At 43.6% G+C, this 23,385-nt stretch overlaps 1 protein-coding gene across 2 annotated transcripts; it reads left to right on the forward strand.

Annotated features, from left to right (window-relative positions):
• The first annotated feature begins 1 nt into the window (after position 1).
• Positions 2-13,878, forward strand: sumf2 (sulfatase modifying factor 2). 2 transcript variants are annotated; one of them, XM_014129611.2, is made up of 9 exons: positions 2-270; positions 365-512; positions 3,794-3,908; positions 4,040-4,084; positions 4,381-4,531; positions 6,375-6,430; positions 12,099-12,183; positions 12,567-12,708; positions 13,553-13,878. In XM_014129611.2, the coding sequence occupies exons 1-9, from the start codon at positions 183-185 to the stop codon at positions 13,629-13,631; spliced, it is 909 nt and encodes a 302-aa protein (XP_013985086.1). In that variant the 5' UTR covers positions 2-182; the 3' UTR covers positions 13,632-13,878. The 2 variants fall into 2 exon arrangements, with proteins under 2 accessions (XP_013985086.1, NP_001135212.1); NM_001141740.1 differs by having other exon boundaries at positions 49-270; positions 12,567-13,878.
• Positions 13,879-23,385: the final 9,507 nt, after the last annotated feature.

Raw genomic sequence — 23,385 nt, forward strand, 5'->3', positions numbered from 1 at the left:
TTTCAGTCGGACCAGTTTCCTGTCCGTCAGTGAAAATAGTCCGACTGTAATTGTTTCAGGGTTCAGTGTAAAGCTGGAGAAGTGTATATATACACAAAACATTGGCTACTTAGAGAGCGTTGATCTATGGTGCTCAAAGTACATGAACGTACTTACCCTGGACCTGCACATTCCGCTAGTTTATGAAAACACGGTCGCCTTATCAATTTATAACCATGAACTTCAGAATAGTACTTATTTTGTGCCTCTCCGCTCTGTCTTGCATCGCAGGTAAGGTACATTCACTGATGCTAATCAACTTTTTCTGCACAATTAAATAATACAGCAGATACAGCTTCACAACTGTACATCTTTGACTCTGCAGACGATGAAGGAATGGTGCAAATTCCAGGAGGAAAGATGACGATGGGGACGAACTCAGCCGACGGCAGGGATGGAGAATCACCCACAAAAGAAGTGACAGTCGATCCATTCAGAATCGATAAATATCCCGTCACTAATTCTGACTTCAGGTAACTTACTTTGATACAGCGATGATAATACTTCCCAGTAAGCAACATTACGTTGAAAGGATGTATAAAAAAACGTATTTTTCAGACGTTGAAGTTGGGTTAATTTTAAGTATTGAACAAACGGTGAAAATATGTATTTTCTGGACGTTGAAAAAACATTTTTTTTTCCCCCCGGACATTGATATCAGGTTCATTTTCGGTTCTGTCTTTTTTTGGTAATTGATACTGTGGCCAAACTTCAACTGCACATACATTCTCAAGGAAGTAAGGATTATATCACAATGATAATGTTTTTATCCATTTAATATAGGAAGGAGGAACCAATGGAAGATTGCAACATAGAATATGTATTATTGCTCCCATCTGTCACATGGACATATGTTAGCTTTTTAAAAAAGCATTAAAACGGACAATGATGATGTTCAAATTAGTCCAACCTACAGAATAAACCGACAGACTACTTTAACTACAATAACATTCTCAGTAATGTTTTTTCTTGTCTTGTTAGGACTGTGATACTGTATGTTGCTGTTGAATGCTCTGGATGCGTCTGCTGGATGACCAAAATATACATTTAAACATTCACAAGGCCGCGGGGCCCGACGGATTACCAGTGTACTAAGAGCATGCGCGGACCAACTGGCAAGTGTCTTCACTGACATTTTCAACCTCTCCCTGACCGAGTCTGTAATACCTACTTGTTTCAAGCAGACCACCATAGTCCCTGTGCCCAAGTAACCTGCCTAAATGATTACCGCCCCGTAGCACTCACATTGTCAGCCATGAAATGCTTTGAAAGGCTGGTCATGGCTCACATCAACACCATCATCCCGGAAACCCTAGACCCACTCCAATTCGCATACAGCCCCAACACATCCACAGATGACGCAATCTCACTGGACTTCCTGACGGGCCGCACCCAGGTGGTAAGGGTAGGCAGCAACACATCTGCCATGCTGATCCTCAACACGGGGGCCCCTTAGGGGTGCATGTTCAGTCCCCTCCTGTTCTCTCTGTTCACCCACAACTGCGTGGCCAAGCACGATTCCAACACCGTAATTAAGTTTGCTGGCGACACAACAGTGGTAGGCCTGATCACCGACAACAATGAGACAGCCTATAGGGAGGAGGTCAGAGACCTGGCAGTGTGGTGTCAGGACAACAACGTCTCCCTCAACGTGAGCAAGACAAAGGAGCTGATCGTGGACTACAGGAAAAGGAGGGCCAAACACGCCACCATTCACATCGATGGGGCTGTAGTTGAGCGGGTTGAGAGTTTCAAGTTCCTTGGTGTCCATATTACCAACAAACTGTCATGGTCCAAACACAGCAAGACAGTTGTGAAGAGGGCACGACAACACCTTTTCTCCCTCAGGAGACCCAGAACCACAAAAAGTTCTACAGCTGCACCATTGAGAGCATCCTGACCGGTTGCACCACCGCCTGTTATGGCAACTGCTCGGCCTCCGACCATAAGGCACTGCAGAGGGTAGAGTGTACGGCCCAGTACATCACTGGGGCCAAGCTTCCTACTATCCAGTGTCACATCTGCTCCTGCTACGCCCTCCAGTGCTCATCCGGTGTCTCCTTGACCTGCCGCCACTCCCCCAGTGCTCTCTCCCTCTCTCTGTGTGTGTGTGTGTGTGTGTGTGTGTGTGTGTGTGTGTGTGTGTGTGTGTGTGTGTGTGTGTGTGTGTGTGTGTGTGTGTGTGTGTGTGTGTGTGTGTGTGTGTGTGTGTGTGTGTGTGTGTGATTGTGTGGGCGGAGACAGATGTGCTGGAGCCAGAGCAGATCCCCACCAGCTGCAACCTGTTCCATAATCAAGACCTCTACAAATACTCAGTCCTGCCTCTTCCACACTGCCAGATCAGAATCTCTGCTCAGTCAGTCCATGTTTTTAGCCGTTTGTTCCTGTTGTGCCTGTTTTCCCTTGCCTGACGCTGTTTTCCTCTCCGCTACAGTTCTGCCCACTCTGGTCCCTGTCTCCAGTCCGACTTCTCGTCAGTCATGCTGCTCTGTCCTGGATTCCCCACTCAACGCTCCCTTGGATTCCCCTTCGGACCTGCTTACCCAGTACCAATACCTCTCACTTCAGCCTCAGTCTCCGCACCTCGTTTCCGGCAACCCGCCCGAGCTTACCCTGGCCTGCACCCAATCTTCCCCCCGTGTTTCAATAAATACCGTGGTTACCTCATCCCAGTCTCCTCATCTGAGTCTGTTCTTGGGTTCACTTGTTCCGCTCCACGTGACATCCAGAACCTTTATACTAGGCTTTGTCAGAGGAAGGCCCAAAAAATTGTCAAAGACTCCAGTCACCCATGTCATAGACTGTTCTCTCTGCTATGGCACGGCAAGCGGTACTGGAGCACTAAGTCTAGGACCAAAAGGCTCCTTAACAGCTTCTAATCCCAAGCCATAAGACTGCTGAACAATTAATCAAATGGCCACCGGACTATTTACAGTGACCCCCCCTTGTTTTTACTTGCTGCTAGACGGTGTTTATTATCTATGCATAGTCACTTTACACCTACCTACATGCACAAATTACCTAACCTGTTCCGCCGCACATTGACTTGATACACGTACCCCCTGTATATAGGCTCATTTATTTTATTGTGTTACTTTTTATTACATTTTTTTACTATGTCTTGAACTGCATTGTTGGTTAGGGGCTTGTAAGTAGTATTTCACGGTAAGGTATGAAATACTACTTACACGGTACCTGTTGTATTCCGCGCATGTGACACAAGCTTTTGATTTGATGTGTTGCACAAGTTTGAACAGCACAGTAAAGTATGGCACAATAGAGCACAGAGTACATTATGGTACAGTTTAATTTAGTAGAGTACAGTATGGTTTAGTTCAGTAGAGAACAGAGTAAACTTGACTTTTCTTTACTGTGCTGTACTTTACTCTACTTTTCTTGACTGTACTGTAATGTACTATACTTTTCTGTGCTCTACTGTACTGTGCTGTCCAAACTTTTGAAAAATAATGTATGTCTATGTTTGGGCCAAATCGAGGCCGGTCCGGACCGGGCCAAATCGAGGGCGGGCCGGAACAGACCAAATCTGAACCAAACATAGACGTCTATGAATGGTTCAGATTTGGTCTGGCCCGGACCAAAAATCGACGTCCGTGGACGTTGAAATTGAGACATGTCCGCACCAAGACGGCCAAAAGACATTGGCATCAGTCTATGCTTGGTCGGTTTGTATGTGTGTACACTAGTTGACACTGGAAACTGAGAATATTGAAGTGGTTTATTGTCTTCATCCCAGGGAGTTTGTCAGGGCACAGAAATACAAGACTGAAGCGGAGACCTTCGGCTGGAGTTTTGTGTTCCAGGACTTTGTGTCTGAAGAGCTGAAGAGCAAAGTGACAGAGAAAATAGAGGTGTGTTGAAAGTCACTTCTGCATTTCATATCAAACATCTCTCACACTGATAGGTGATAGGTAAGTAGTTTTTTGGGGGTTTTTTTCCCTTCGAATTGTGATAATGATTAACTCTCCTTTCCCCCCTGAAGTCAGCACCTTGGTGGATGCCAGTCGAGCGGGTGTTTTGGAGGCAGGTAATGAAGTAATTTTTTTGTTTTTCCCATCCACGCTCTGTCTCATAGTGCTTCACCATTCCATACTGGATATTAATCACTTCCTGTATGTATTACCCCTTTGATTATTCTACCACCTATATCCATCTTCTGTTACTCCTCTCTTGATGTTGATACCCATCCCTTCCTCATTGGTTCTCTCCTTTTGATTCTGTTTTTCCTCTACTGATTCTTTCACCTCCTGAATGTCTTACCATGTCCCTGCCCCCCTGTACCTATATCTGGACTACCTGACTCCTCTCCATGTGTTTGTCCAGCCTGCAGGTCCTGGTTCTGGGATCCGGGAGCGTCTGGACTCCCCAGTGGTCCAGGTGAGCTGGAACGATGCCCAGGCCTTCTGCAGCTGGAGGGGGAGGAGGCTGCCCAGCGAGGAGGAGTGGGAGTGGGCCGCGCGTGGGGGCCTGCAGGGTGAGTGGGGCTCGTTAACATAAAATAAAAAATTGTAGTGGGATTTTCTTTATTACAATGCCTGCTGGGGTGGATCTCCACAAAGAATAAGCCACATATCTCACCATAGAATAAGAACCCATGGAAATAGAATTCAAAGTCTTGTTAAGTGTTTTTTATTAAGCTTCAAATTAATAGCCATTCATGTACAGTGGGGGGAAAAGTATTTGATCCCCTGCTGATTTTGTACGTTTGCCCACTGACAAAGAAATTATCAGTCTATAATTTTAATGGTAGGTTTATATGAACAGTGAGAGTAAGAATAACAACAAAAATATCCAGAAAAACGCATGTCAAAAATGTTATAAATTGATTTGCATTTTAATGAGGGAAATAAGTATTTGACCCCCTCTCAATCAGAAAGATTTCTGGCTCCCAGGTGTCTTTTATACAGGTAACGAGCTGAGATTAGGAGCAAACGCTTAAAGTGAGTGCTCCTAACCACAGCTTGTTACCTGTATAAAAGACACCTGTCCACAGAAGCAATCAATCAATCAGATTCCAAACTCTCCACCATGGACATGACCAAAGAGCTCTCCAAGGATGTCAGGGACAAGATTGTAGACCTACACAAGGCTGGAATGGGCTACAAGACCATCGCCAAGCAGCTTGGTGAGAAGGTGACAACATTTGGTGCGATTATTTGCAAATGGAAGAAACACAAAATAACTGTCAATATCTCTCGGCCTGGGGCTCCATGCAAGATCTCACCTCGTGGAGTTGCAATGATCATGAGAACGGTAAGGAATCAGCCCAGAACTACACGGGAGGATCTTGTCAATGATCTCAAGGCAGCTGGGACCAGTGTCACCAAGAAAACAATTGGTAACACACTACGCCGTGAAGGACTGAAATCCTGCAGCGCCCGCAAGGTCCCCCTGCTCAAGAATGCATATATATGCCGTCTGAAGTTTGCCAATGAACATCTGAATGACTCAGAGGACAACTGGTGAAAGTGTTGTGGTCAGATGAGACCAAAATGGAGCTCTTTGACATCAACTCAACTCGCTGTGTTTGGAGGAGGAGGAATGCTGCCTATGACCCCAAGAACACCATCTCCACCGTCAAACATGGAGGTGGAAACATTATGCTTTGGGGGTGTTTTTCTGCTAAGGGGACAGGACAACTTCACTGCATCAAAGGGACGATGGACGGGGCCATGTACCGTCAAATCTTGGGTGAGAACCTCCTTCCCTCAGCCAGGGCATTGAAAATGGGTCGTGGATGGGTATTCCAGCATGACAATGACCCAAAACACACAGCCAAGGCAACGAAGGAGTGGCTTAAGAACAAGCATATTAAGGTCCTGGAGTGGCCTAGCCAGTCTCCAGACCTTAATCCCATAGAAAATCTGTGGAGGGAGCTGAAGGTTCGAGTTGCCAAACGTCAGCTTCGAAACCTTAATGACTTGGAGAAGATCTGCAAAGAGGAGTGGGATAAAATCCCTCCTGAGATGTGTGCAAACCTGGTGGCCAACTACAAGAAACGTCTGACCTCTGTGATTGCCAACAAGGGTTTTGCCACCAAGTACTAAGTAATGTTTTGCAGAGGGGTCAAATACTTATTTCCTTCATTAAAATGCAAATCATTTTATAACATTTTTGACATGTGTTTTCTGGATTTTTGTTGTTGTTATTCTGTCTCTCACTGTTCAAATAAACCTACTATTAAAATTATAGTCTGATCATTTCTTTGTAAGTGGGCAAATGTACAAAATCAGCAGGGGATCAAATACTTTTTCCCCCCACTGTATAACAGCCCTCCTCCATTCCATGTTGATAACAGAACCCCTTCTTCCCTCCAGGTAGAACGTATCCCTGGGGAAACAAATTCCAGTCCAAACGCTCCAACCTGTGGCAGGTCAGACCAATGACATCACATTCACCATCCTGAAATGAACATTCTAACGTTCTTCTGAACTTTCTCAGTAATTCTGTAAAAATATATTTTGGTTCCCGTGTTCTAAAGCCAAAGTTAAAACTTACTACATCCTTCACAAGTTTCCATGTTAGGATTTGCTCAGAAATATTTTATTCATGATTTATAAAGTGTTTACAATTAGTATCCCTTGTACTGTTGACTTAAATCATCAGCAAGGTTACATCACATAGCAGTAAAGGTCGTTATCAATAAAACGTCACAATAAGGTGCAGAGTGTTTGATTTGCCTGCTGGGGGACAAGGAGACTCGCAGCTCTGCAAAAACCATTGAAAATTGTGTGCAATTTTCATTGTTAAATAAATGTTAATTATTTGGTTGCAATATTATCACCTCTTGAAGCACTGAGTCAGAACTACAGATGTCAGATTATTCCATGCAAAACAATTGCTCACATTTAGATCTATCATCAGAGTTATAGCCTACAGCAAGTAACTGCATGCTTTTCATCAGTACAAATAAATTCATCATGTAATTTCAGATACGTGAGGGTAGCCTCACGATACCTTTCATGGCCACCATTAATTGGATATTTGAGTGATATAAAAAGTCAACTATACCTGAAAAGTATGAGTGGTTTAGGTTAATTTCCCATCATTTGTGGGCTCTGCCTATCAAGCAGATTTGAAATAAAATATCCCAGAAATGTTCCATATGCACAAAAAGATGATTTCTCTCAAACTTTGTGCACAAATTTGTTTACATCCCTGTTAGTGAGAATTTCTCCTTTGCCAAGATAATCCATCCACCTGACAAGTGTGGCATATCAAGAAGCTGATTAAACTGCACGATCATTACACAGGTGTACCTTGTGCTGTGGACAATAAAATACCATTGTAAAATGTGCAGTTTTGTCACACAACACAGTGCCACAGATGTCTCAAGTTTTGAGGGAGTGTACAATTGGCATGCTGACAGCAGGAATGTCCACCAGTGCTATTTCCAGAGAATTGCATGTTCATTTCTCTACCATAAGCCACCTGCCTCAATGTCGTTTTAGAGAATGTGGCAGTACGTCCAACCGGAAACACAACTGCAGACCACGTGTATGGCGTTGTGTGGGCGAGCGGTTTGCTAATGTCAACGTTGTGAACAGAGTGCCCCATTGTGACAGGTGGGGTTATGATATGGGCAGGCATACGCTAAGGACAACGAACACAATTGCATTTTATCGATGGCAATTTGAATGCATAGAGATACCATGACGGATCCTGAGGCCCATTGACGTGCCATTCATCCGCCGCCATCACCTCATGTTTCAGCAACCTCATGTTTCGCAACGATCTGTACACAATTCCTGGAAGCTGAAAATGACCCAGTTCTTCCATGGCCTGCATACTCACCAGACATGTCACCCATTGAGCATGTTTGGGATGCTCTGGATCGACAGTGTGTTCCAGTTCTCGCCAATATCCAGGAACTTTGCACAACCATTGAAAAGGACAACATTCCACAGACAATCAAGGGCCTGATCAACTCTATGTGAAGGAGATGTGTCGCGCTGCATGAGGTAAATGGTGGTCACACCAGATACTGACAGGTTTTCACGCCCCTACCTTTTTTTTTATGTATCTGTGACCAACAGATGCATACCTGTATTCCCAGTAATGTGAAATCCATAGATTAGGGCCAAATTAATTGATTTCAATTGACTGATTTCCTTTTATATATGCATGCATACATACATACATACATACATACATACATACATACATACATACATACATACATACATACATACAGTGGGGGGAAAAAGTATTTGATCCCCTGCTGATTTTCTACGTTTGCCCACTGACAAAGAAAGGATCAGTCTATAATTTTAATGGTAGGTCTATTTGAACAGTGAGAGACAGAATAACAACAAAAGAATCCTGAAAAACGCATGTCATAAATGTTATGAATTGATTTGCATTTTGATGAGGGAAATAAGTATTTTACCCCCTCTCAATCAGAAAGATTTCTGGCTCCCAGGTGTCTTTTATACAGGTAACGAGCTGAGATTAGGAGCACACTCTTAAAGGGAGTGCTCCTAACCGCAGCTTGTTACCTGTAAAGAAGATACCTGGCCACAGAAGCAATCAATCAATCAGATTCCAAACTCTCCACCATGGCCAAGACCAAAGAGCTCTCCAAGGATGTCAGGGACACGATTGTAGACCTACACAAGGCTGGAATGGGCTACAAGACCATCGCCAAGCAGCTTGGTGAGAAGGTGACAACATTTGGTGCGATTATTCGCAAATGGAAGAAATACAAAAGAACTGTCAATATCCCTCGGCCTGGGGCTCCATGCAAGATCTCACCTCGTGGAGTTGCAATGATCATGAGAACGGTGAGGAATCAGCCCAGAACTACACGGGAGGATCTTGTCAATGATCTCAAGGCAGCTGGGACCAGTGTCACCAAGAAAACAATTAGTAACACACTACGCCGTGAAGGACTGAAATCCTGCAGCGCCCGCAAGGTCCCCCTGCTCAAGAATACATATACATGCCCGTCTGAAGTTTGCCAATGAACATCTGAATGACTCGGAGGACAACTGGTGAAAGTGTTGTGGTCAGATGAGACCAAAATGGAGCTCTTTGACATCAACTCGCCGTGTTTGGAGGAGGAGGAATGCTGCCTATGACCCCAAGAACACCATCCCCACCGTCAAACATGGAGGTGGAAACATTATGCTTTGGGGGTGTTTTTCTGCTAAGGGGACAGGACAACTTCACTGCGTCAAAGGGACGATGGACGGGGCCATGTACCGTCAAATCTTGGGTGAGAACCTCCTTCCCTCAGCCAGGGCATTGAAAATGGGTCGTGGATGGGTATTCCAGCATGACAATGACCCAAAACACACAGCCAAGGCAACGAAGGAGAGGCTCAAGAAGAAGCACATTAAGGTCCTGGAGTGGCCTAGCCAGTCTCCAGACCTTAATCCCATAGAAAATCTGTGGAGGGAGCTGAAGGTTTGAGTTCCCAAACGTCAGCCTCGAAACCTTAATGACTTGGAGAAGATCTGCAAAGAGGAGTGGGACAAAATCCCTCCTGAGATGTGTGCAAAACTGGTGGCCAACTACAAGAAACGTCTGACCTCTGTGATTGCCAACAAGGGTTTTGCCACCAAGTACTAAGTCATGTTTTGCAGAGGGGTCAAATACTTATTTCCCTCATTAAAATGCAAATCATTTTATAACATTTTTGACATGCGTTTTTCTGGAATTTTTGTTGTTGTTATTCTGTCTCTCACTGTTCAAATAAACCTACTATTAAAATTGTAGACTGATCATTTCTTTGTAAGTGGGCAAACGTACAAAATCAGCAGGGGATCAAACACTTTTTTTCCCCCTGTGTGTGTGTGTATTACCTTTATTTAACTAGGAAAGTCAGTTAAGAACATTCTGATTTACAATGACGACCTACCCAGGCCAAACCCAGACTATGCTTGGCCGATTGTGAGCCGCCCTTTGGGACTCCCAATTACTGCCGGATGTGATGCAGTGTCGCATCTTGTACTGAGATGCAGTCTCTTAGACCACTGCGCCACTATATGAACTGTAACTCAGTAAAATTGTTGCGTTTGTTTTTGTTCAGTATAGATGGCTATATCCAAATATTGTTTGATTTGCTTGTCATCTATAGTGGTGATGACAGCAGTCCGACTAACAACTTTACTAGGATGAGGACTTGCCCATGTCAAGCTCTTTCCAAAAGCCTAATCTTTGATGAAGCAAGCTAAATGACCCATGTTGTTTGCTTAGCTAGCATGCCAAATGGATCTCACAACCCTCACGTATCTGAAAATACACGATCAACTGATGTTTACTGTTTGCTGTAGAACTCTGATAGAGATAAATATGGAATAATCGGAAATGTGTAGTTCTGACTATGCTCTTCGTGTGACATTAAAATGCCCATGAAAATGTCCATGAAAAAAAAAATTGGTGGGACTTGCTTTAACTCATTACAAGTATTTCTGTAGTAGTGGAAGAAGTTTAAAATCTTTTACTTAAGCCAAGGAGTAAAATTATGTAAAATAATTGGTCTGATTACTTTGATAGACTACACTATCAACCTTATTATTTTGGAATGTGGGGCAGTTAGATCACATATTTCATCACAAATAACTACACTCAGACTAGCCTACTACACTTTTATACAGTCTCCTACTGGAATACCACAGTATATGGAAAATGTGATAGAGTATAGACGACAAGGAGGCATTGTTGAAGTTACCCTTTTAAGTTGTTGTCTAGGACGAGTTGTTGAGAAAAGTGGTCAAGGTAGCAGATTAGTGTCAAAAGTAATTGTGTCATGCTTAGAATGTGCTCCCCCATTGTTAAAAATTGAAAGTTCTGAAAAGTTGTATGGCAGTTAATTCAATAGTGGGAATTAGCTAAATTAGAGCTGTACTTCTTGATTGGTAGTAGATATTTCTGTTCTTATTTCAGATTTGAATAGCAGAGAAGTAGACCAAGGTGTCATACCCTTTACGTTTGTCTACGTTGTTGAGAAAAGTGGTCAAGATAGCTGATTTGTGTGATGCTTAGAATGTGCTTGTAAATTGTTATAAATTGAAAGTTCTGAAAAGTTCCATAGCAGTTAATCGTTGATGTGGTTACTAAAACAGCTGTAACTCTAGATTGGCACTAGATATTTCTGTTCTTATTTCAGATTTGAAGAGCAGAGAAGTAGACCAAGGTGTCATACCCTACTGAAGTTTTATTCTAAAGTGTTGGGAAAGTGGTCAAAATAGCAGTTGTTTGAGAAAATTAAGACAAAGTTGTTGATGCGGTTACTAAAACAGCTATATTGTTAGATCTGCACAAAATATTTCTGTTCCAGATTTGAATAACAGAAAAGTAGACGAAGATGTCATAACCTCTAACTTTTTGTCTAACTTGTTCGGAAAGTGGTCAAAATGTCAGTTGTTTATAAAAAGTTATGGAAAATGTTGTTGATGCGGTCACTTATACAGCTGTAACGTTTGATCGGAACCAGATAATTCAGTTCTTATTTCAGATTTGAATAGTAGAGAAGTAAAGAAAGATGTCATACCCTCTAACTTGTGTTTAGCAAAGTGGTCAAAGTTACTGATTTGTTGCATTTTACAGTGAATGGAAGTTGGAAGTGATGATGTCACAATGGGGAGCTTTTTTCAAAAGTAAAATTAAAGTGAATGATGATGGACAAAAAGAATGACAAAAAAATGTAGTTTTAAAAGTATAAATAAATAATATAAATAATATCCAAAAGTTGTATGCAACCACACTATTCCAGTCTGCACATGGTTAAGTTTGAATGGCATTACTATCTTAAACGGTGTAAGAGGAGTAGCGTGCAGAATAATAATAAGAAGTATGATGAAGATTTAAAGTTGGGACTTTTTGTTCACAATTCCCACTTAAATAGTTAGCCTATAACATTTATTTAACAATCCCTTGAAAACGGCATGTAGTTGTCAATGGTTTTAGTGGAGCTAGGGGGTCTCCTTGCCCCTCAGCATCCAAATCCAACACTATTGTGACGTTATATTGATTACGACCTGTTATAAATGAGACATTACATTATTATCCTGATGTGTTTTGTATGTGTGTTTCAGGGCCTGTTCCCTGATGGAGACACAGCAGAGGACGGTTACCATGGTATCGCCCCTGTCACTGCTTTCCCTCCTCAGAACAGTTTTGGTAAATATCCCATTATACAGCCTTCCACCCAGCTTAGCAACGGGAGAATCACCATTTTCTTGATCCATATCCAATTCTTTCAGATCTACATAGGAGTAGTGTATAGGAGTAGTGGCCAGGAGTAGTGTATAGGGAGTAGTGGCCAGGAGTAGTGTATAGGGAGTAGTGGCCAGGAGTAGTGTATAGGGAGTAGTGGCCAGGGGTAGTGCATAGGGAGTAGTTGCCAGAGTAGTGTATAGGAGTAGTGACAGCGCAATGATTCTGCCTGGACTGCCGTTTTGAAGGACAAAAGTCATGTAGGTGTGACTCCACTGACATAGGACAATGGGCCAGGGGTCCATTTAGAATTGGTCATCAATTTGTCTCTCTGTCCCCTCCCTCAGGACTGTATGACATGATGGGAAATGCATGGGAGTGGACATCTACACCCTTCCCTGGAGGACGACCAATGTTCGTGTTGCGTGGTGGTTCCTGGATCGACACGGAAGATGGATCAGCCAATCACAAGGCTCGAATCACGACCAGGCGAGTGACCGTTTAGGATGCGAAGCTTGCCCAGTAGGCATACGACGTGATAAAGACGTATTTTACTGGTTGAAATCTCGTCGGGACGTCTTATGCCCCCATTGCATGTAATATACTAGCAACATTACAATTATTAAAACATTTGAGTAATTATCTTTTCCAGCAGGGTTTGCATGATTCAGCTTGGCAAACAACAGCTGGCAGAGCGCACCAAAGCGGGTTAGGGTCTTGTGGCATACTGTATCCAGTCAACACGCTGGGCTCGGGCCTAATCCGAGACTCGGCATGGACTCGGACTCAAGGGGATTCATGCAGGCCGAGCTCTTCCCGACTCCGTCAGAATCATATTACCCCCGAGCTCCAGCTAATGGTACCCGGGCCGAGTCCACTTCAGTTTATCCGGCCCAATTAACTTTTTCAGAAGTACGGCGATTTGAGGTTTCTATTCGACAGGTGTTGAAACAACAGTTTAAAAAAATTAAGAAATGTGATATATTTCACCCCAAGTCATGGAAAGGGAAAGGGGGATACCTAGTCAGTTGTCCAACTGAATGTATTCAATTGAAATGTGTCTTCCGCATTTAACCCAACCCCTCTGAATCAGAGAGGTGCGGGGAGCTGCCTTAATCAACCTCCACATCATCGGCGCCCAGGGAGAAGTTGTTGGGGGGTTAACTGCCTTGCTCAGGGGCAGATTTTTACCTTGTCGGCTTGGGTTTCGATCCAGTAACCTTTCGGTTTTCAATGCATAGAATGAGGGTTTGAGGATCAGTTGCTGTTACTTTACTTGGAAAGTGTGGGTGTTGAAATGGGACTGTGTTTTTTGTTCCTGTCTTTTCTACAGGATGGGGAATACTCCGGACTCGGCTTCTGATAACCTGGGCTTCAGGTGTGCTGCCAGGAAGGACAAAACGGAGCTGTAGGGACCAATAACCGAAGACGATAAAAGTTATGCCACAAGGGAGAGCAAGATAGAAACCAGTTATTGGTACTATGCAGTGACCATAGCATTTAGTAAAATTAAGACTGAGACAGTGGTGATGATGTTGATAATGTGCAGGAACAATTTTCTCCTGTGGAGACCTGGGCTCAAATCAATCTGCTTAACCTATGTGTCTTTTTCTACAAACTACTGTAATACAATGAGTAATAAACAAGATTTTACATCAAGATGTTGTAAAATGTACTTACTTACACACACTTTTCACACTTTGTCATTGTGTACTAAGAATATGAGACCAAATACTAAACTTTTGACAACTTAAATATTCATAAGTGAATTTGTCCCAATACTTTTGGTCCCCTAAAATGGGGGGACTATATGTAAAAAGTGCTGTAATTTCTAAACGGTTTACCCGATATGGATGAAAATACCCTCAAGTTAAAGCTCACAGTCTGCACTTTAACCTCCATAGTCATTGTATCATTTCAAATCTAAAGTGCTGGAGTACAGAGCCAAAACAACAACAATAATGTGTCACTGTCCCAATGCTTTTGCAGCTCACTGTAAGTGAAGACACAGAATGTAGGACTGAACCCAGCTGTAGGGCAATTCCATGGTAACAGAGTGATGCCGACACTAAGATTGTTCACTTTAAAATGTATGAAACAAACCATACAACTCTATGCATAAGGACTACTTTTAACCATTTGCAATCATAGGGTTCTTAGAACACTCATCTGTGCGTGGTCTTCTGAGTTGGGCCTCTGGGAGATTTAATGCTGACAGTAGATTTGCGATGTCTTTGGTGATAACCTAAAAGACTGCATTCCATAGCATGAGCTGGTGTTTGTGTGCCGGGAGGTACCAGGGTGGAGATGGCTCGGGAATGGATAATGATGAGGGGAACCTTGTTTTGGGGGCCAGACCCTGGTTTCCACACAATGAGAAGTCTTTACAGCAGATAATGTCTACTGTGAATTATTAATTTCTTTCATACAAATCCTAACCTTGTGACCCAATCCACACATCTGTTGTTTGTCATGTAGACTAAGGGGGTGTATCTTTGCTATAAAAGATCTTTGTATCCTTTGTGTCGGGGCTCTCAACGAATCATCTAAGGGTGGTTCGTTGACCAGCCATCGTTATTGCAGAGCACTCACATCATCCACTTATGTGTGTGGTGTGACATGCTTTCCTTATTAATAAGTGAATAAAGATATAGTTGAAGTATAACTGTGTGATAAGTTTCTCTCATTTGATAATACAGAAATTAACCACAACAATACATTTTAAAGTGAAAAATGAATCTCAGCATCACCGTGGAATTGCCATGTACCAATTCATTTTACCTTTATTTAACTAGGCAAGTCAGTTAAGAACAAATTCTTATTTACAATGACAGCCTAGGAACAGTGGGTTAACTGCTCTGTTCAGGGGCAGAATGACAGATTTTTACCTTGTCAGCTCGGGGATTCAATCTAGGAACCTTTACGGTTACTGGCCCAACGCTGTAACCACTAGGCTACCTGCCGCCCCACTTGTCTGTTAGCATGGCTCAGTATTGTAATTGCTATTGTAGCTGTCATTTCATGTATTGTAGTATTGTAGCTGTCATTTCATGCCCAACCAACCTCGTGGAGAGCTATCCTATAGGTTTTCACTTCATCCCTTACCTACCTACACTACTTACCTACACTACGCAGTAGCTAGGTTTCCAATCCGATTGGCAACAGATTTTCATGTGAATATTCTAAAATCCGCATGAAGAAAATATGCACATTTTCCCACCAGTGGTGTGTTTCCACCAAACTGACATAGTGCACACAAAATGTACTTCTTCACTTATGTTTTCATGTACTGAGATAAAAATGTAATTTTCAATGTGTTTCCATCGCATTTTCAACTCTACCGATAGTTTTGTCACAAACTGTTTTGTTAAATAGAAATTGTGCCTCCTCCAGCCTTGGCATATGCACACTAGCCAACAGCTCACAGATACAGTGTGGGTAGGTTAGTCTACATCAGTGGTTCCCAAACTTTGTATAGTCCCGTACCCCTTCAAACATTCAACCTCCAGCTGTGTACCCCCTCTAGCACCAGGGTCAGCGCACTCTCAAATGTTTTTTTTTTTTGTTGCCATCATTGTAAGTCTGCCACACACACACTATACGATACATTTATTAAACATAAGAATAAGTGGGAGTTTTTGTCACAACCCGGCTCGTGGGAAGTGACAAAGAGCTCTTATAGCACTTGGGCACGAATAATAATATAATAATAATCAATCATTTTGCTCTTTATTTAACCATCTTACATATAAAACCTTATTTGTTCATCGAAAATTGTGAATAACTCACCACAGGTTAATGAGAAGGGTGTGCTTGAAAGGATGCACATAACTCTGCAATGTTGGGTTGTATTGGAGAGTCTCAGTCTGAAATCATTTTCCACACACAGTCTGTGCCTGTATTTGGTTTTCATGCTAGTGAGGGCCGAAAATCCAATCTCACATAGGTACGTGGTTGCAAAGGGCATCAGTGTCTTAACAGCGCGACCCATATTCTGAGCGCAGCCCAATCCAGATATCTGGCACTGGCTTCTGATGAAATTCAATTTTCACAGAACCGCTTGTTGCAATTTCGATGAGAATCTCTTGTTCAGATATAGGTAAGAGGACTGGAGGCAGGGCATGAAAGGGATAACGAATCCAGTTGTTTGTGTTCACTCCGGGAAAGTATCTGTGTAATTGCCCACCCAACTCACTCAGGTGCTTCGCTATATCACATTTAACATTGTCCGTAAGCTTGCTAGGTTTTTCAATGTTCCATAATCCACAGGGGTTTGGGGGCCAACAGAACCTCTTGCAGCCAGAGTGTTGAAGCCAGATGATGTGGATGTCTCAGGATGTGGATTTCCCATTGACAAAGACGCTGAAGATATTTTGATTGTGAAGGATCTGCTATCTGCATGTTGGATTCAATACCATTTCACCAACATAAATCTGCACTCTGAAGCTAGCTGTCACAAGCTGCCATCTACTACACTTGGCTCTTGGAACTGAAAGTGCTTGATAAACTCACTGGAGTACATGGGCTGCAGCCTGGGAAGCCTTCAAAGGATACGACACCCTACTTATCGGGATGTAATTGTGGTTCATCTCATTTTCATTAGTCAATAAAAGAATGATGTATCAAGAAGCTCTTGTTTGTCTCTTTTTGATACAGCTTTTGCCATACCCTAGTTATGTGATGGGAGGGAAAAGTTACACATAGTGTCGCCAGGAGAGGGGAGGCAGGTAGCAGAGTAAGCAGTGGATAGCAGTAGGTCAGTTAGGACACAATAGCTACAGCAGTCAGGTGTGAGAGTAAAGGTGAAGCAGGACAAGGTGATCATCTCAATAGTACAGTCAGTGAGAGAGAAGTATCCTACGGCTTATGTCAAACTTTTGATTGATGACTCTGCATTTAGTCCCGCCCCCCTGACATATAATGACTAATTTTGACCTCCCCTGTATTTGGTACGTCCCACTGTTACATCATTTCATACCCAGAATCCTCCACATTTCCGGATTGAAATGTGTATAAATATGAGTATTAATTGAAGGCATCTGACACTTCTGCTCAGATATCTTCAGACGACGTACCTTGAAACATGTCTCAGGGAAAGCCTTCAACAATCATCCCATGGACTATGAAGCGCAAGAGGATCCAGTGTTTCCTCAGTGGAGTGCAGGGTCTTCAGCTGACATTGCGAGAGGCTTCTCTCCAGGTCAATTGGACGGCAACCATTCATTGGAGAACAGACATCCATTGGACGACAACAGCCATCCATTGGAATGGAAAACGTTCAACCATCATCCCTTGGACTATGAAGCACAAGAGGATCCAATGTTTTTTCAGTGGAGTGCTGCGCCTTCAGTTGAAATTGCAAGTAGCTCCTTACAGGATCAATTGGATGGCAACCATTTATTGGACCACAGCCATCCATTGGAAGACAAACATCTATGTGTTTGCCAGGAGGCGCTAGAGTTTTCACCGGGCTGCAGCCTGGGAAGCCTTCAAGGGACACGACACCCTACTTACCAAGATGTAATTGTTGTTTGTCTAATTTTCATTCATCAATAAAAGAATGATGAATAAAAAAGCTCTTGTTTGTCTCTTTTTCATACAGCTTTTGTCATACCCTAGTTATGTGATGGGAGGTCAAAGTTACACATAGTGTCACCAGGAGAGGGGAGGCAGGTAGCAGTGGATAGCAGTAGGTCAGTTAGGAAACAATAGCTACAGCAGTCAGGAATGAGAGTAAAGGTGAAGCAGGACATGGTGACAATGTCAATAGTGAAGTTGGTGCAGCCATAGCATGAAGTCACTGTCAATTGTATATTTCACTCTACATTGTGATTTTTTTTTTTTTTTTTTTTTGTCTCAGGCCCTAACCACACATACACGTGCTGTAATTTAGTCCGTTTTAGTCAATTCATTTATTGATGTATACATTTACCTGGGAAAAACAATGTGCTTCTTTGGGCCTGTCCAAAACTGACTATAAAACTGGCATACTTGAAAGTGTGCACAATCATGTTTTCGTATTTTTTTTTACTTTTTGAAAAATACATTTCCAAGACAAGAAGAAACCTAGATAACTTGTATGATATACATAGATGTGACTTCTCTTCTTCTTGTATTTTGTCAAAAAGTTCATCAATAACAAGCCATCTATATCTGGCTTTCAAAATGTAGGCCTACTCACCACAAGACAAATCATTCTGTCATTCTGCCAAAACTAAAGTCATTCATCCTTTTGTTTTGGCAGAATGACAGAATGACTCATAGTGGGGCGGGACTAATGACAGGGTCATCAATCATACTGAAGTTGACAGAAGCCACAGGATACTTCTCTCTTCTCTCACACTGTCATTTTTATGGTCTTGAGCCCTGTTATGAAATTATATAATAGTGGGACGGAAACCAAAACTAGAACACAATCATACATGTAATGTATTGAGTGCTTTTCCGTGAATAACTCGCCTTGACACTGTTAACCACTTAGATGGAAAACATGTTAAATTAACACTTTTTCATAACATGGACAAATTAGGATTGACCTAATTCCAAATAAATGAGAGAAAATACTGTCCAACATTTCAAATGAGATCCATCGGTTTAAAACTGGATTAATATATGTTTTCTGTTGTGCTTTATTGAATTAAATAATTGTATTGTGAAAATAGCACAACGTCCCTATACACCTGTCACGGTTGTCGTAAGGATTGGACCAAAATGCAGCGGGAATATGTATACTCATCTTCTTTTTATTTGAAGAAGGAGAAACAACTAAATACGTATACAAAAATAACAAAACAAAACAGTCCTGTCAGGTGCAACAAACACTAAACAAGGAACAACTACCCACAAAATCCCATAGAAAAACACCCCTCTTAAATAGGACCTTCAATTAGAAGCAACTAGGAGCAGCTACTTCCAATTGAAGGTCAACCCAACAAACACCACATAGAAATAGACATACTAGAACTAACATTGAAATAGACTAACAAGAACATAACCCAACAAACCCCGAAACACTCTAAACAAACACCCCTCTTAAAACAGAACATAGCCCAACAAACCCCGAAACACTCTTAACAAACACACCCCTGCCATGTCCTGTGTCACGTCCTGACCAATATTTAGGTATTATTTGTATTATATTATGTCAGGACGTGGCAGAGGTATATTTGTTTTGTATTGTGGGGGTTTGTGTGTGGTGTAGTGGGGTGTGTTAGTTTTGGTATAGGTTCTAGGTTTGTTTTTCTATGTGTAGTTTTGGGTGCTGGACTCTCAATTGGAGGCAGGTGTTTCTAGTTGCCTCTGATTGGGAGTCCTATAAGTAGGTGTGTGTTTGTTTGGTAGGTTGTGGGTAGTTGTATTTTGCACTGCGTTTATTCTGCCTGTAAAACTGTCACTAGTCTTTATTTGTTTTCTTGTTTTTTCTCCGTGTTCACATTCATTTAATAATTTAAGATGATGAGCACTAACTCCTCTGCCTATTGGTCCACGTTCTCCGACGATGATTTCGCTATATCGTCTGACGACGAAGATTTCTGTGACAGAACTACCCACCACAACAGGACCAAGCAGTGGAGAAAAGAGCGGGACGAGGAATATAGGGATTATTGTGAAAAGTGGACTTGGGAAGAGATACTGGCCGGAGATGGCCCGTGGAAGAAGGCTGGGGTGGAACAGGAATGCTACGTTGGGACACGTCTGGCTAGTAAGCCGGAGAGGCACCCCCAATAATGTTTTTTTGGGGGGCACACGGGTAGTTTGGCTGGGCGTAGGAAGAGCCATAAACCAGCTACCCGTGAGTGCAGGAAGGGGCGAAGAAGGTGGAGAGCACCGTGTTTCGCCGAGGTGCGCACTATCTCGCTCATACGCACGCACAGCCCAGTCCGCCCTGTACCAGCACCCCACTTGTGCAGGGCTACTAGTTCCATCCAGCCGGGACGGGTTGTGCAGGCAGTGCGATCACGGCCACCTGTGCGCCTCCATGGCCCAGTCTTTCCGGTTCCTGCCTCTCGGAGTATCCCGGAAGTGAGTACTCCCAGTCTAGCACGACCAGTACCAGCAACCCGGACCAAGCTTCCCAACAGTCAGCCTAGTCCTGTTCAGCCTTTTCCCGCTCCCCGCACTAGCCCTAAGGTGCGTGTGCCCAGACTGGCACATCCTGTACCAGCCCCACGCATCAGGCATCTAGTGCGTCAGCCCAGCCTCGCCAGTCTGGGGTCGCCAGAGCCGCCCGCCAGTCAGGAGTCGCCAGAGCCGCCCGCCAGTCAGGAGTCGCCAGAGCCGCCCGCCAGTCAGGAGTCGCCAGAGCCGCCCGCCAGTCAGGAGTCGCCAGAGCCGCCCGCCAGTCAGGAGTCGCCAGAGCCGCCCGCCAGTCAGGAGCTGCCTGAGTGGGCCGTCTGCCCGGAGCAGCCTGAGTGGCCCGTCTGCCCGGAGCTGCCAGAGTGGCCCGTCTGCCCGGAGCTGCCAGAGTGGCCCGTCTGCCCGGAGCTGCCAGAGTGGCCCGTCTGCCCGGAGCTGCCAGAGTGGCCCGTCTGCCCGGCCAGAGTGGCCCGTCTGCCCGGAGCTGCCAGAGTGGCCTGTCTGCCCGGAGCTGCCAGAGTGGCCCGTCTGCCCCGGCCAGAGTGGCCCGTCTGCCCGGAGCTGCCAGAGTGGCCCGTCTGCCCGGAGCTGCCAGAGTGGCCCACCTGTCCGGAGTCTGCCTGTGACCCGGAACCGAAGGGGTCTGTTTGTGATCCAGAACCAAAGGGGTCTGCCTGCGACCCGGAACAGAAGGGGTTTACCTGCGACCCGGAACCAAGGGGGTCGGCCTGCGACCCGGGACTGAGGGAATCTGCCTGTGACCCAGAACCGGGTGAGTCTGGCTACGATTACAAAATAGAATTAATTAACTGTGAATGTAATGAGTCTGCCTACAGCCCGGGACCGAAGGATTCGGCCTACGACCTGGAACCGAAGGAGTCTGCCTACTGTCCAAAGCCAAGCAAGTCTGTCTACGGTCTGGAGGGCAGTAGGCCAGAACCAGAGCCACCTCCAATATAGGTGGGTTGGGGAGGGGGGGTGTAGCACAGTGCCGTCGTTGACGGCAGCCACCCTCCCTTTAGTTTAGGGGGTTTATTTTTGTATTGGGTTTTCTTTATGTTGGTGCATTCGGTGTATGCACCTTTGGGGGGGTAATGTCACGTCCTGACCAATATTTAGGTATTATTTGTATTATATTTGGTCAGGACGTGGCAGAGGTATATTTGTTTTGTATTGTGGGGTTTTGTGTGTGGTGTAGTGGGGTGTGTTAGTTTTGGTATAGGTTCTAGGTTTGTTTTTCTATGTGTAGTTTTGGGTGCTGGACTCTCAATTGGAGGCAGGTGTTTCTAGTTGCCTCTGATTGGGAGTCCTATAAGTAGGTGTGTGTTTGTTTGGTAGGTTGTGGGTAGTTGTATTTTGCACTGCGTTTATTCTGCCTGTAAAACTGTCACTAGTGTTTATTTGTTTTCTTGTTTTTTCTCCGTGTTCACATTCATTTAATAAATTAAGATGATGAGCACTAACTCCTCTGCGTATTGGTCCACGTTCTCCGACGATGATTTCGCTATATCGTCTGGTGACGAAGATTTCTGTGACATCCTGACCAAACTACAATAACAAATAACCCCTATTACTGGTCAGGACGTGACAACACCACTTTTTCTTCATCTGCAAATCAATTAAATTATTCTTTACATATATTTAAATGGGAAATCTTCAGTTCAAACACTAACAAAGCAGTCACCCAATCACAAATTTAGTAAATAGTTGAGGGATGGGGCTGGAGTAATGTAACCACTCTCAAATTCATATACAAAGCTATGGATGCAATGACTGATGATCCATGAGATCAAAATGAGAGTTTCAACCATGTTTTGCCTTCAGAAACTATTCATACCCCTCTGCTTTTTCCACATTTTGTTGTGTTACAGCCTGAGTTTAAAATGGATAAAATTGAATTATTTTCTCACTCCTATACACACACAATACCCTATGTTACGTTCCCCAGTTTCTGTGTTTTGGTTTATGTATTTTCATGTATGTATTTCAGGAAATGGATTCCTGAAATTCTCTACAAGCAGCTGATTGGTCAGCCCCATTGATGATTGGAGAGCTGACCCCGCCCCCTCGTCAGGACGCAGCTGTATCCCATTACCGACTCCCCAAAGCTATATAAGCCAGTGTTCTGTTGCTCAGAAGAAAGATATGATTGCTGAGAGACGAGGCTGATGGCTGAGGGTTAATTCTGTGTTGGTTGTTGCTCAGAGTTTTTTGTTAAGTATTGTGTAGCCGCTGCTTCTGAGGTATGTGTGTGCCAATAGGATGAAGTGGTTTAGATTATTTTAATTGTTTACTTACGTTTGTGTTATTCTGTTTCATTTGTTCCCAGGGGGGAAAGGGGAAGGCACCTAGGGAGTGCTTAGGCAAGAGGCCCGCGGGCATACATAACCCGTAGTAGTTTACTGTCTATGCACACTAGGAAAGACCTGGGCGGACCATCCCCTGTATTTTGGTTAGTGCACCAGGTGGTGCTAGTTAAGTAAGTAGTGGGTAGGCAGGTAAGGTAGGAGAGGGGGCTTTGATATTTGCTTTCTTTGCTTTCCAGACCCTTTTCCCCAAACTTATCATGCGACGGAATAAATTCCCTGTAAACGGTAATTCTCTGCCTTTTGTCATCCTTACTCACACCTACAGTCCCATACCTCTTTCACACCACGGAGAGTTGAGTTGTAGCAGGGTGTTGCGTTCCCTCTTCCGAGAGGCGTACATAACACCCTACAATAACAAGTGAAAACATGTTTTTTGGACATTTTTGTTGATTTATTGAAAATGAAATACTGAAATAATACAATTACATAAATATTCACACCCCTGAGTCAATACATTTTAGAATCACCTTTGGCAGCGATTACAGCTGTCAGACTTTCTGGGTAAGTCTCTAAGAGCTTTGCACACCTGGTTTGTACAATCTTTGCCCATTATTCTTTTAATAATTCTTCAAGATCTGTCAAGTTGGTTGTTGAAAATTACTAGACAGCCATGTTCAAGCTTTTCCATAGATTTAGAAGCTGATTTAAGTTAAAACTTTAACTAGGCCACACAGGAACATTCAATGTCTTATTAAGCACCTCCAGTGTATATTTGGCCTAT

The sequence above is a fragment of the Salmo salar genome, chromosome ssa11 (assembly GCF_905237065.1).
Source record: "Salmo salar chromosome ssa11, Ssal_v3.1, whole genome shotgun sequence".
Classification (NCBI taxonomy): Eukaryota; Metazoa; Chordata; class Actinopteri; order Salmoniformes; family Salmonidae; genus Salmo; species Salmo salar.